Genomic DNA, 14,041 nt, shown 5'->3' with positions numbered 1-14,041 from the left:
GGTGTGGTATGTGGTGTACATAGAGTGTGTGTCGTGTGGTGGGTGATGTACATGGGGTTTGTGTATGTGTATGAGGGGTGTGTGTCCTGTGGTGTGTGGTATATGAGGGATGTGTGTGTGGTGTGATATGTGGTGTATGTGGGGTGTGTGTGTGGTGTGTATGTGTGGTGTCTGTGTGGTGTGTGTGGGGGGTATGTGTGGTGTATGTGGGGTGTGTGTATGTGTGGTGGGTGTGCATGTGCGTGTTGTGTGTGCATGTGCATGTGAGGTGTGAGGTGTGGTGTGTGGTGAGTGTGGGATATGTGTGGGTGTGGTGTGGTCTGTGATGTATGTGAGGTGTGTGTGTGGTGTGTATGTGTGGTGTGGTGTGTGGTGTATGTGGGGTGTGTATGTGTGGTGTGTGCGCATGTGTATGTGGTGTCGGTCAGCAGTCATTTCCTGCTCAGTGTCTGTGGGAATCCAGCCAGCCCCGGAGGCCACAGTCTGAGGAGTTTGTGCGAAAGTGAACTGACCTGCTTCGTCAGTGAAATCTCTCAGGTAGCAGGAGGAGTGACCATTCGCAGGCAGGTTCATGTTTCCGCAGGTTTCTTGCTTATCTTTTGGAAATTAAGTGCAGACTTCTACATTGTACATTTATCTCATCACTTTGATTTTAATCCCATGAGTGAAAGTATCTTTAAAAAGCTGCATGCACACTCCCAAGCATTCCTTTGTTTTTGAATATTCAAGTTTTCAAAGCTTTAAAGGTATGAAGCCACATCTTTCATTTTAGAATGAAGATGCCAGCAGGCGATGCTAGCAAATGTGGGTGAGTTTAGAAAATGTGGGTGATGTGGATGAAGTCACCACTGGATTCTGGAAATATTTCCAATAAGAACAGAAGAGACATCTTGGCATAACGCTGCCTTTCGAAGAACATTAAGGATATTTAATTTCATCCACTCAATATAAGGAGTAGGAATCAGAAGAAACATATGTAATGATATCCTATGGTATTTTGTCCATAAAATATACGACTTTTGCAAATTTTCATTGCTCTCTATTCTGTGGTGTTTTAAAACTCGTCTTTAGGTGGGAGGGGTGAAGGTGTTACAGAATCATCTACTTAAATCTGCCCTTCTGTGGGGCTGTCCCTTCTTGGGTCTGTGGTTCCGTATTCATTAGCATCTCCCTCGGTCACTGGTCTGGAACCTCCACAGGCACAGACACAGCAACCTTAGTGTTTCCCATGAGCTCAGTGTCGAGTGGGTGTTTAGCAAATGTGTCTGCTGCAGGACCAGGGGGGGTCCTTCTAGATCGCCTCCCACGGCTGGTACTGCTCCAGGTACTATATGCGGCATCAAAGGCATGAGGTCTGGTCTCAGTCCTGAGAAACACATCCAGTTAGGGACACGCAGAGCTAAGACTCAAAGGCCTGTGCTCGCTGAGCCAGTAATGCTTGTGCTGCTCATGTGTCTTCTTGCCTTTACTGTTGCACCACCCGTAGAGGCTCCTGCCACCCGTGGGGCCCTATGTTTACCTGCACGAGGACAGGGGCCTGCCTGGTAGAACAGATCCAGGTGGTCCTGAGCAGGGAAGGGATAGGTCCTTGATTGCCTTTGCTCAAAATTAGAGGTCAGCACTCATCAGGGATCACACCCAGTCAGAGGGGTTGAAAGAAGCCCCAGGCTGGGAGTGGTGGGTCACGCCTGTAATCCCAGCACTTTGGGAGGCCAAGGCGGGTAGATCATTTGAGGCCAGGGGTTCAAGACCAGCCTGGCCAAGCTGGCGAAACCCCATCTCTACTAAAAATATGGAAAATTAGCCAGCCGTGGTGGCGCACGCCTGTAATCCTAGCTACTTGGGAGGCTGAGGCAGGAGAATTGCTTGAGCCCGGGGAGGTGGAGGTTGCAGTGAGCTGAGATCCTGCCACTGCACTCCAGCCTGGGTGACAGAGGGAGACCCTGTCTCAAAAACAGAAAAGAAACCCCAAACAAGAGCGAAGGTACTGTCCAGTGACAGGGGGCGCAGGAGGGGGCTGGAAATGGAGGGCAGGGGAGGAGGCAGGTGTGGGCCCCCCAGGCTTGGGACAGAGACAGTGAGCAGACTTCCAGAGGCCTTTCCTGTTGGGGTCTGCAGCCTCGCTCTGCCCCAGCACACTCACGCAGCCTGGCCCAGCCTGGTGGGCACCACTCGCAGCCTGAGGACGAACACACCGAGGTGTCGCTCCAAGAAACTTGTGGCCCCAATATTATGGCCACTTAAGAAAGTCATTTATTCAAAGTCTTGCCCTAAACAAACAGGAAAATTTTGCCCTACTACTTGAAATACACACACACACACACACACACACACACACACACACACACACACACTCTCTCTCTCTCTCTCTCTCTCTCTCTCTAAAGAACAAGGAAAAGAGAGAGGAGGAGAAGGGGAAGGAAGAGGAGAAAGAGAAACAGGAGACAAAATGGGAGGGCCCTGAACTTCCTGGCCCTCTCCTGAGTGCCCCACTCCATGTGCCTGGGCACTCTTCCCACACCCACTTACAGCACAACTACGGGAACTTCAATGTTTCCCCGCAGAGTTCTATTTGGGAAATAGGAAGAGGCCAACATTTTAGAATACATATCACACAGAATGTTCTAGATAGAGATGGAGGTTTTGGTGCTGCCTGCAGAGTCTTGACATAGACACTCATAATTAGGAAAATACATCCATGTTGAAATTTCCTAAGTGCCGCCCCCGCCTAGGCTTCAACTTGGGTTTCGAAGACGTGTGATGTTTTAAACAGAGAGACCTGTTCAAATGTCGGGTGAGGGATGACAGAAAAGGGGAAAGTGTCTGTTGATAAAGAGGTGCCCGCCATATCTTGAGCCCCTTGTTAGGAACTAGGAGGGGTCTGCAAATTCCATCATGCATTCTCTGGAGGCAAACCCAAAGTCCTAGTTTAGTCCTCTTACCTCCGTCCATGAGGTTGGCCCAGTAAATGACTCTGAACCCCTGGAGAATTCCATTCAAGGCTTCCTTGGACAGTGTGGACCAGGATATTGATATGCTTTCTGGTGATGTTGCTATGGCTTGGACATTTTCGGGGGGGTAACTGGGCACTGAAATCAAATAATTAGAATCTGTAATAACTGTGGGTGGTTTATGAGCAAAGCAATACTGAAAAAGCAACATATTTTAATATTTCAATATGCGAACAAAAAATTGCACTCAACCCCCAAATGAAAGAAAAAATAACAAAGATCACTTCTCTGGATAAATCTTACGATAACTTAGTACTCAGTAAAATATCATGAGTCAATGCATATATTCTAACGGATTCCACAGTCTCTCCTTCCAACTCAGTTTCTTTACTTTTAGGACAATTATTGGGACTTGAGTTGTGTACCCTTCTTAATTTTATTGCCTGAGTAGAAAATCATTGTTTGTCTGATTTATTTTCCCCTTACTCTTCGAAGTTACTTCTTTAAGTTGCATACACTTTATAGAGTACAGTACCTCTGTATTTAGTAATATCTGGCATATAAATTGGAGGCTGAACCATTGTAAAGTGCTTAAAAGTAGAAATATAATCATAGATTTCTCCTGTCTCATCCTCATCCCTTTCCCCGGAGGGAAGAGAGACCATAGACGAGGAGACAGGTCAGAAGAATATTGAAAGTTTTTTTAGTACTGAGCTTTTGTAAACCTTAAATGTTGGCGCTAGGAGGGCGGGGGGCGTGCAAAATACTGGCTGAGACACGCATCTTAATGAAAAATGAGGATTGAAGCAAAAACAAAGGCATATTTAACGACTATTGCAGTTGTGAAGATAGACAATTCCAGTGTTCAGGCTGCCAGTCATTGAAGACTCCTTTCCTCGCAAAAATTGTCAGATATTACAGGTGCAAGTCCTATCTGCCTCCTCAAATCTGTGATCGAGGGCCGGCCGGGCGCGGTGGCTCACGCCTGTAATCCCAGCACTTTGGGAGGCCGAGGCGGGCGGATCATGAGGTCGGGAGATCGAGACCATCCTGGCTGACACGGTGAAACCCCGTCTCTACTAATAATACAAAAAATTAGCCGGGCGTGGTGGCGGGCGCCTGTAGTCCCAGCTACTCGGAGAGGCTGAGGCAGGAGAATGGCGTGAACCCGGGAGGCGGAGCCTGCAGTGAGCCGAGATCGCGCCACTGCACTCCAGCCTGGGAGAGAGAGCAAGACTCCGTCTCAAAAAAAAATCTATGATCAAATGGCTAACTGCACAAGAGGTAAATGTAGTGCCAGCTTCCCGCCTTCAAAGCTACCACTTATTGCTACAAATAACCCCATATCTTAACCTTCTTCCTAAAACACTGTGCCTCTGGCTACCAGCGTTCTCTATTTCCAAGCACTACTGGAACTTTGAGCTTCTGGGTTATTCTCAGTGTCATGGTGGAAGGGCTAATTAATTTATCTCGGCCGCTAGGGGGCGATCGATCACTGTGCGATCTGAAAATTCCTTTTCTCTGTGCTCAGAATGCTTGAAAATAGGAAGCAATAAAAAAAAAATAAATTAAGAAAAAAACTTCTTAGCATTTGGGAGAAAGTTTTTTAGCAACTAGCATTTCTGCATTCTCGTGAGACTTCTGCAGTAATAGAGAGAGCCTTGTTTTCACTCCAGAAAAGCCCAATTCTTGTACCTGAAATGAATGAGGAAGAGTCTGAAAAGGGAGGGACTTGCTGCTTTGCAATCCAGCCCTGCCCCAGGGGGGCGAATCAGCAGGGTGGGCGAGGTCACGAGGGAAGGCTTTTCCACCCGAGACCCCAGGCCCTGCAGGTCACTGCAAAGTCAGGGGGCGGGGGAGTGTGAGGTTAGGGGAGCCCCAGGGCAGACCCGAGGGAAGCTTTGCGGAGGGAAAAGCCACGAACGCGCCCCGGCTGAACCTACCATCCTCGAGAGTGGTGGTGATGATTTCCTGAGAAGAAGGCCCCGTACCGGCCCGGTTACAGGCCTGCACCACCAGGCCGTACTGAGTGAACTTATTCAGGTTGTCCAGGGTGTAAACCTCACTGTCCCCGCTGGTGTCGACACTGATAATGTTGAATTGGAAGTTACCCCCAGTGCTGTACTCTCGGTAACCTATTTGGTAGCCACGGATAATCCCATTTTGCAAATGTTTCTTGGGAGCCTAAACAGGAGAGAAAAGACACACTAAAGAAGTCTGGAGGTAGGACAAGAGCGAAATCAACGCCCACACCCACGTAGGAAAGCAGAAATAAAGTGGAGTCATCGCCACGATGCTGGGGCGGTGGTCCGGTAGCAGCCGCAAACCCACGTGCAGTGCTTGGTCTGTGCCAGACACTCTTCCTTTACCTGTGAATGCATCCGGCCCTCCCAGCCCCTCCGAGCCATTGGACCGTCAATGGACACAGGAGGTCACCTGAGTATACATGGCAGGAGGGGAATCTGAACCTGGGTGTTGGGCCCCAGAGCCTGCGCTCTCATTCTGTCCTTCATGCTGTCCTGGTCGACTTGTCTAATCGGCGAGAAAGTGTCAAAATACAGACGATGTTTGTGGCATCTCCAGGGACGCTTACGACCGGGTGAGACTGACCCTCAGGCCTGCACCCAGCAAGGACTCTCGGGCTCGCTGCTGTGTGCCAGGCCTTGTTCCAGGCACCGGGGAACAGAATGGAGTTTGGAAATGTAAGAAAACAAAAGACCCCTGTCCTCATGGAGCTTACATTCTAAGGAAACATCCCAGAATCACGGTGTTTCCAGGTTGGAAACTGGCATGGGAAGGTGAGTGCACACCCTCTAGGAAGGTAATCTCTTTCATGAAGCCCCGAGTCATTCTGGAATGATTTGGGGGTGATCAAATGCGGGGTGAGAGAGAGGCTGGTGCTAACTCCACCCTGCTGATGTGAAGATGGTCCACCAGGTCAAAGTAGGATTTAGATTGATGTGTAGGACTCATTTAGAAACCAGAGCCTTTTCAAAAATGGTATAAGGCCAGGTGCGGTGGCTCACACCTGTAATCCCACCACTTTGGGAGGCTGAGGCGGGTGGATCACTTGAGGTCAGGAGTTCAAGACCAGCCTGGCCAACATGGTGAAACCCCGTCTTTACTAAAAATACAAAAATTAGCCAGGTATGGTGGTGGTTGTCTGTAGTCCCAGCTACCTGGGAGGCTAAAATGGGAGTATCACTTGAACCTGGGAGGCGGAGGTTGCAGTGAGCCGAGATTGCGCCACTGCACTCCAGCCTGGGTGACAGAACAAGACTCAGTCTCAAAAAAAAAAAAAAAAAGATATGCGAATGCCACCAAGATGAGGCTCTAGGGAATAAAGGTTTTGTAGACTTTCAGGCAGTCAACAGATATGTGTGTTTATGTGTGTGCATGTATACACACATAGTGTATGTATATATGTATACATGTACATATGTATGTATATACATATACACATACACACATACATTTAACTACAAATTATGGATCTAGATCTCTGAGGGCTCTGAAAGCTTTCTCCTTCCTGAAAGTGCTTATAATCGACCTGGAGAGAGGACATAAGCACTTAAGAACCTGCAGAGAACTATGAAGTGTGGAAACGCATGGTAAGAAGGTGAAGGCCAGCAGGCGTCTAGAAAGTGTGAGTGTGGGTGGTCGGAAGTGGTGGGAAGACTCAGAGCCCAGGTGGGCTTGACGGGCGGGGTGGGGGCGGGGCACGGCTCAGAGAAGTGGAAGGAGGATGGGGTGCGTGGAGTCTGCAAAGGGTGCGCACCTGCCCAGCGGTGAGTCGGGAGGGAACAGACAGAGCGGAGCATTGAAAACCTGCCAAATGTGACCGGGGGAGGGCAGACAATGAGAAGTCAGGAGAAGGTTTTGAGCTGATGAACAGCGTTGATGGATTCAGCAAACACTTATGGATTGCCTAATAATAACTTCTCAGGGGATTCCATGCCTCAGACTGTCATTAGTAGTAAGTCTGGCTTATCCAAGAGCATTAAAATCATTTTTATTTTTCACAGCAAGTTTCTCCATTTATGGTTTTCTTGGACTCCACTTGCTTTTCCCAACAGCCAATCTAATTTAGTATATTCACGGTGCCAGCAGGTGTCAGTGAAACAGTCGCGTAAACCATTCATTTACTTGTATCTGTTGGCTCGGAGTTAGATCCTGGTGGAAGAGCTCATACCTTTTTTATTATAAACAGATGTCTATGCATCTCTGAATCCACAGATGTGCTGCCTTTTGCATTGATGGGCAATGGCTTTTCTCACTGTTTAGAAATAGATTTCAAGATTCCATGTTTTGAAAATTCAATTACTCTACGTGAAAACTGTTTTGCTGCAACCACTGAATTGCATTTATGTGACCTAATTAATCAAATTAATTTCCCTGTAAACATCACCTATAAGTCAAATTTACCAACAAAGAGATTTCTCCTATTTTACATAGTGTTTTAATGTTAGATATAGTAACCCAAATAAAATAATATTATTTTTTAAATGAGGTTTACATCCATTAAATATTCTAATTGTTCAACTGGCTCCCAGTGAGGCTTTAAGCCTCCCTAAGACAGCAAGTTGGATTCACAGTATGGAGTCAGGTCAAGAAGAGTACACAGTGAAGTCAAATGCCTGTGAGAAAGTGTCTTCATAGAGCCACCGATTTAGCTAAATCCTCCACAAGAATGAAGGGACCTGCTTGCTGACATGTAGTTCCCCCAGTTTCACGGGATTAATCCTGCTTGTGATCTGTTTGTACAGGTAGAATGGGGAAATCTTCCCTTTTCTCCTCTCCATGGGTGAAAACACATCCTAACTAGCTTAAGTATAATAGACAACACAGGTGTTTTTGTTCTGTTCCATTTCAATATTTTGTTAAAAAGAAAATTCTTTACATTTTTGTTAGAAGAACTATATTTCAGTCCTGTGGTTCTAAAATAAAGCTTATTTTTCCTTAGTTGATACTTCTGCAAAATATTGTGCGGAATAATTATCTCATTTTGTTTTATAATAAAAGTAAACAACCACCATTTCTATCCAATGCAATTCTATTCACATTTTGATGCATTTCAGTCTATTTATCTAAAGTAAAGTGTTTTGCCCCACATAGCTGTGTTTGTAGCCTGTACCATTTAGTGTCTGAGTTTTTCTTCTTCATTTAATATGTTATTATGATTATATTCCCATCTCTACTTCATAGTCTTTAAATATCATATTCCATAATATTGATGTTCTATTTTATTTAACCTTTTTTTAATTGTTGGGGATATTATTGTTTCCAGGTTTATTTACTACCACAAATGCTATGTTAGACACCTTCGCGATATAGTTTCTCTGTTTCTAAGTTTACTTATTGAACTCAAGTCCCAGAAGTAGATGACTGTCTTATTTTTTAAGTCCATGTTTCAATTGGCTGTTAATGAGATAGGGCTTTTTTGATTATTATTCTTCCAGATGTGCAATATAATATGGTAAGTTAAGGGATTATGTCACAAGGAACAAACAAGAGAGCTCTCCTCCATTTTTCTTAATATTCCAATTTTGAAATGAAATATATTGAGTAGAGTTATGAGTTACTTGACAGTAGTAGTGTTTTTACATCTTTTTTTTTTCAGGGTGCTAATATGATCTACAGTTTTCATGCAGAATAAATTGTTGCACCTGAGGAAGAAGTGAGATGTGTTTCTTATAAAGGGAACATATACTTTCAGTTTCATAGCTTGCAGGTCCCCAAACTATAAGGTTTAAAAACAGACTTAAAAGGTAGCGGGAGAGGATGGGAGCAGCTGCCAGTGGTTGCAAGATTTCTCTGTGGGGTGATGAAAATGTTTACAATTATGGCTATGGCTGCACATCTCTGTAAACATATGAAATACCACTGAATCATACACTTAAAATAGGGAATGCTATGGCATGCTAACTGTATCTCAATAAAGCTGTTTTTTACAAAGGTAGCGTGCTAACTCATCTCTAGGTTATCTTTCTATTTCAATTACAACACTAACTGGCACCTCCACCATGATGACCACCACCACCAATCAATGCTTACCACCTCTGCAGGTCACTGTCACCACTGCCAACATCAATGCCACTCCCTCAGGTCCCCCACACAGCCAAGCCACCACTATCACTACTACCATCTCTACCACCATCATCACCACCAGCTTCATCTCTGCCAAAAATACTGTGAACACCACCACCAGCAATAGCATCTCTACCACTGACATCACCAGCATTACAACCACCAGTATCAACATCACTGCCATAAAAATAACCTAATGGTAGAAGCACCTCTATCACTTCTTCCAACTTTACCACCGTATTTATCACAAACTTCACCAACAAACCACACTTCAACCTCCACTACTTCCATCATCATCCTTGATGTTACCACCATCACTGTCACTAAAAAGATGCTTCACTTCATCACTATCCCAAAACCAACAACACTATCACCACCACCATCCATCAATCACTATCCCAACACCAACATAACTATCACCACAACCATCCATCACTCCATTACTATTCCAATATTAACATCACTATCACCACAACTATCCATCAGTCCATCACTATTCCAACACCAACATTGCTATCACCACAACCATCCATCACTCCATCACTATCCCAACACCAACACCACTGTCACCACAACATCCATCACTCCATCACTATCCCAACACCAATACCACTGTCACCACAACCATCCATTGCTCCATCACTATCCCAATACCAACATCACTATCACCACAACCATCCATCACTCCATCACAATCCCAGTGCCAACATCACTATCACTGAGACCATCCATCATTCCATCACTATCCCAACACCAACATGAATGCCACCACAATGACCACTACAACTACTACCACCTCTACCACCTCCACTTCCACTTACTGAACACTGTTTTTTTCCCATTGTAATTGGTGCTTTGTGTATTTTCATTTTCTTTCCCACAAAAACCCTACACAGTGTAAGTATGCTTCTTTACAGATGAAGAAACAAAAGGTCAAATACGTTAAAACAACTATCTCAAGGCAAGTACAGGGTAGGAATTCTCCAAAGTTGTATTTGGTATTAACCACTCATAGAGCCTCAGAGAACTTTTCACCCCTTTGCAAAGTTTGTTAGTTTTGTAAAGTAATCGTATACATGGCATTTCTAATCAGAGGAAAATTTAATAGATCACATGAAGAGAAAATTGTATATTTTTATGCATAAAAGCAAGCAAAAATTCTTTATCAGGGAAAGTTTAAGTTACTTTATTAATTTGTAGATAAGACTAGTCAGATTGAAATTTACAAATGTATTTAAAGAAATCCTTGTGGATGTATTTTAAAACAACCTCTGAAAAAAATCCATAAATGTAGGGATTTTGTATATTAAGTGTAAGGAATGTTAGGGCCTGTGGTTCAGGTTTTCGAAGATGACACTAGAGGCTCACTCTGAGTCATGGACAAGTCAGTGGGAGTGGAAGGTGTGCTTAGTGGAGACACTTGAATCCATCTGTCTGGCAGTGGGCTTCATATTCCCAAGGCAAATTAGTGCATAAGATTCTTTACTGGAAAATTGTTTTGAATGATGCTTTAGACATCTTTGCTTGGAGCATGTGTCTACTTGGAACAAAGGCAGAAGGTTTTCTGGGGTATAGAGAATACATCCTTATAGGGAAATGATCTTTAGAACACTGTATTAAGGTTGTTAATTAGCACTGTAGAACAATTGATACATGGGTGGAAATAATGGTTCACTATCATGAAACTCAGTGAATGAGGTTAATGGTGGGGTAAGAAGACAAGGAAAACAAGAAATCAGGTAGGGATCTGGAAACATATTTTGAATCTGACTTGCATAATATTGGAGAAGACAAATTTCCTAGGAAACCACTTTGACCATGCCTCTTTGATCTCTCTCTCCCAATCTCAGTAGTACCTGTTGTGAGATCTGATCGCTGCCTCATCTCTCAAGACTAATGCCTCCTGGGTGTTGCTTGCTCACCTGGGTTCCTCTCTGACTGCCTGAAAGAGGGTGGGGATCCCAACTCTCTTACCTATTCCCACCTTATAAAAGCTGTTGTCAAAAAATGTTCTTCCTTCTTCTTTCAACGAATACCGTGTCTACTCCTTCTCTGCAGGCCAGCTCAGCTTCCAGCTCACCAGGGCTCTTCCCTAGACCACTCCCACCAAGAAGCCTTCTCCCTCCCTGGTCTCCATTGGCATTCACTGATCACTTCCACCTCCTCTGGTGGCCACCATTCTCAATGAAACATGTGGTTTCAAAGAATGTCATTGCAAGCTCTAGAATGCAAGGAACCCTACAGAATGAAATCTCACTTATTATTTCCCCGTCTAAATCGGGGCTTCAACACTGTGGATGTTCTCAGAAGATATTCTTGCAGATGGAAAAGAGAATGGTTTTGAACACACATAAGGTGCAAAAAAAGAGGTGGGTAAGAATGATCACAGGTACAGGTTTACAATTTAACTGGGTAAAGGACTGATAGCAAGGGTATGAAGTCAGAAGAAATTCCTTGACTGCAGACACATGGTTTAGCTGTTGAAGAGAGGCCTGGCTTAGCCACTACGGAAGTGGAGAACTCAGCAGTCCAGTGTGACAGCCGGGAAGTGTGGATTCAAGCTGAGAGTTGGCTTCCGCGCTGGGACTTAGCCTGCTGGCCTACACAGAAGGATGACAGGCTGAGGCAGGATTTGGAGGGGTCGAGCTTCATTGCCCAGGCCCCACCAGGGATGAAAATAGCTTCTGATGAGCCAATTTATTTGGACACTGTCATTCATTTTTTTCCTTCTTAAAAGAAGGATTCCAGAAAGAGAATTTGCTCACTTATTCAGCCAGCCGGTGGGTTACATGTTTTTATGATGATGGACCTGCAGATTTACAGCGAATCTCATCTAGTAACCAGTCATCTTAAGACAAATTAAAGGAATCCTTCGAAAAGTTAAGTATATGGAAAACAAAAAAACAAAAACACAAAAAACTAAGGGCTCCCTTCTACTATTTAAGAACTCAATAAAACAAGGCCCTTTCCACAGGGGAAAATGTTGAAATTTAGAAATGTGTTTAAATTAAAGAAATCCTTGAGGACGTACTTACAAACAACAGACTTCTTTCCTAAGTGAGTGCTTTCTGTTTGCCTCTTCTCAAATCCCTTTGAACACAGTGCAAATCTAAGAGAAGGTCATGCCTACTCCTTGTTAGGTTTCTCACACAAAGATTGTTTTTCCCATGTTGAACTTGACTCCCCCATTCATTTGCCTTTGGATTCAGTAATGATCTTGATTTCTTCTCATTTCTTTCATTTATCTGCCATCTGTGGAATGCTCTCTCCCCTTTCCTTGCCTGGCAGGTTTTTTTCTCCTGTAGTCCTCCTAAACAGCCTCCTTTCATCCTCCCAGATGCCCTTTCTCCAGCTTCCAAATCCCTCCCAACCTCCACTTCCTTTAAGAAACCTTCTCTTTTGATCTCCATGACAACAGTCGCACCGTGTCAATGTATTTGCACAGTGTGCAAGTGACTGTATTTTGTATGTCCTTCCCAATCAGTCGGCTGTAAGCCGCCTGTGGCAGATGCATCATCCTTTAAAGGGACAGTAAAACAGTAGATGTGCAAATGCTCACCGCACCTTCCTGGATGTGAATTATTAGAACAGGCATCTCTTGTGCTGAAGACCACCAGCCATGTTCTGTTTCCCTCACGCCTCCCGCCTCCTTTCCATTGAAAGGAAATGGCCTTTGCTGGATGTGCAGAATTCACCTGTTGGCTGGAGTCTGCTAAAAGCCTCACTGCAGAATTTCACGTTTGAAGAACCCTGCCTTTCTCAGACATGTTGAATAATTTAGTTGGGAAATGAATTGAACATTTTCTTTTTAGATTCCTCCAAATCCACTCAAAATCTATCCTCATTTCCCTTATGTGACAAGTTGGGTGGACAGTCTTTTTCATCTTCGTGCATTTTCTGCAGCCTCCCCTTACCTGCTTTTTCCAACATAAACAGTAGCCACTCCATAAGCTTGCTCAGTGAATGGGTGCATCACATTGAACAAACCTTAACTGGGCATCTGTTCTACACAAGGCATGGCACACCAGGGACACCTACGAGTGAATCAGGGTTCAGAATACTGCGTGATACTTGTAGTGCTGAAGGTTTGCCCAGAGTACTGTGGAGGGGCAAATCGGGGTCAGAAGGATTGCCAGAGAAGAGCATACTTCACCTGAGCTAAAGGGTGACTGGACATTGCCTTGGAGGGTACACTGCTGTCGCCAAAGCAATTGGCATACAAAGCTGCACCCAGGTGCAAGGACAGAAGACACCCAGGAATGGAGAGAGGCTCAAGTGACTCTGGGGTGAGGTATCCATGGTGATCACAGGGGTGGGGGATGGTACAAGCACAGATGAAGTAGGGACACATCTATGGGACAGAACCTACGGAGCCTGTATGTAGGAGTATGGTGCGCTACCAGCAACATCCACGTCACCTGGAAAACTGTTAGAGCTGCAAGAACTGGGGACCCACTCAGAGTTCCTGAATCAAGAATAAACCCTGGGGGCGGAGCCTGGTGAGGTGTGTTTTAAAAAGCCCTCCAGGGGATGCCAGTGCTCCCTTGAGTCTGAGAATCACTGTCGTTATCACTGGGAGTCACTCAGTGATTTAGATTTGGCTTTGCTGGGAGAGACTATTTAGCTAAAAAGCAGCAATTATGCATTCCCCCATTTCTCAGGTTAGCCAGTAGCCCATTTTCCTGGTTCTTGGCAGAACAAAAGGGAATAAACGCACATAAAACTGTTAGACCTTCCTGGTCTTGGGAGTAATTTAAAGATCTACCTTACTCAGCACTAAAGGGATTCTGCTTTACAATAGGTGTAGGGGTGGTGTGAGAACCAGCTGGCTATCTTGGTCCATGGACAATGGATTTTGAGGGAGCTACGTCAGGTCGAGGAGATCTCTTATATTATTGCCTCAAATAATTCCTCTCCTCTCCTCTCCTCTCTCCTTTCTTTCCTCTCCTTTCTCCTTTCTTCCTTCCTTCCTTCCCTCTTTTTCTTTTCTTTTTCTTTCTTTT

The 14,041-nt window shown here is 44.8% G+C and overlaps 1 protein-coding gene across 1 annotated transcript in view; it reads right to left on the bottom strand.

Moving 5' to 3' along the window:
- DSCAM (DS cell adhesion molecule) overlaps nt 1-14,041 on the bottom strand; it is a gene marked incomplete at its 5' end in the record, with an annotated part of 789,264 nt that overhangs the window by 108,258 nt on the left and 666,965 nt on the right. Inside the window, 2 exons of the mRNA XM_058427845.1 lie at nt 2,943-3,089; nt 4,895-5,135. Coding sequence (XP_058283828.1) covers nt 2,943-3,089; nt 4,895-5,135 — 388 coding nt within the window. The remainder of the gene's footprint in view (nt 1-2,942; nt 3,090-4,894; nt 5,136-14,041) is intronic.

This window comes from Hylobates moloch, unplaced genomic scaffold (genome assembly GCF_009828535.3).
Source record: "Hylobates moloch isolate HMO894 unplaced genomic scaffold, HMol_V3 SCAFFOLD_14, whole genome shotgun sequence".
Classification (NCBI taxonomy): Eukaryota; Metazoa; Chordata; class Mammalia; order Primates; family Hylobatidae; genus Hylobates; species Hylobates moloch.
Note: the sequence above shows the minus strand (reverse complement) of the source record. Positions and strands in the feature narration are given on the sequence as shown.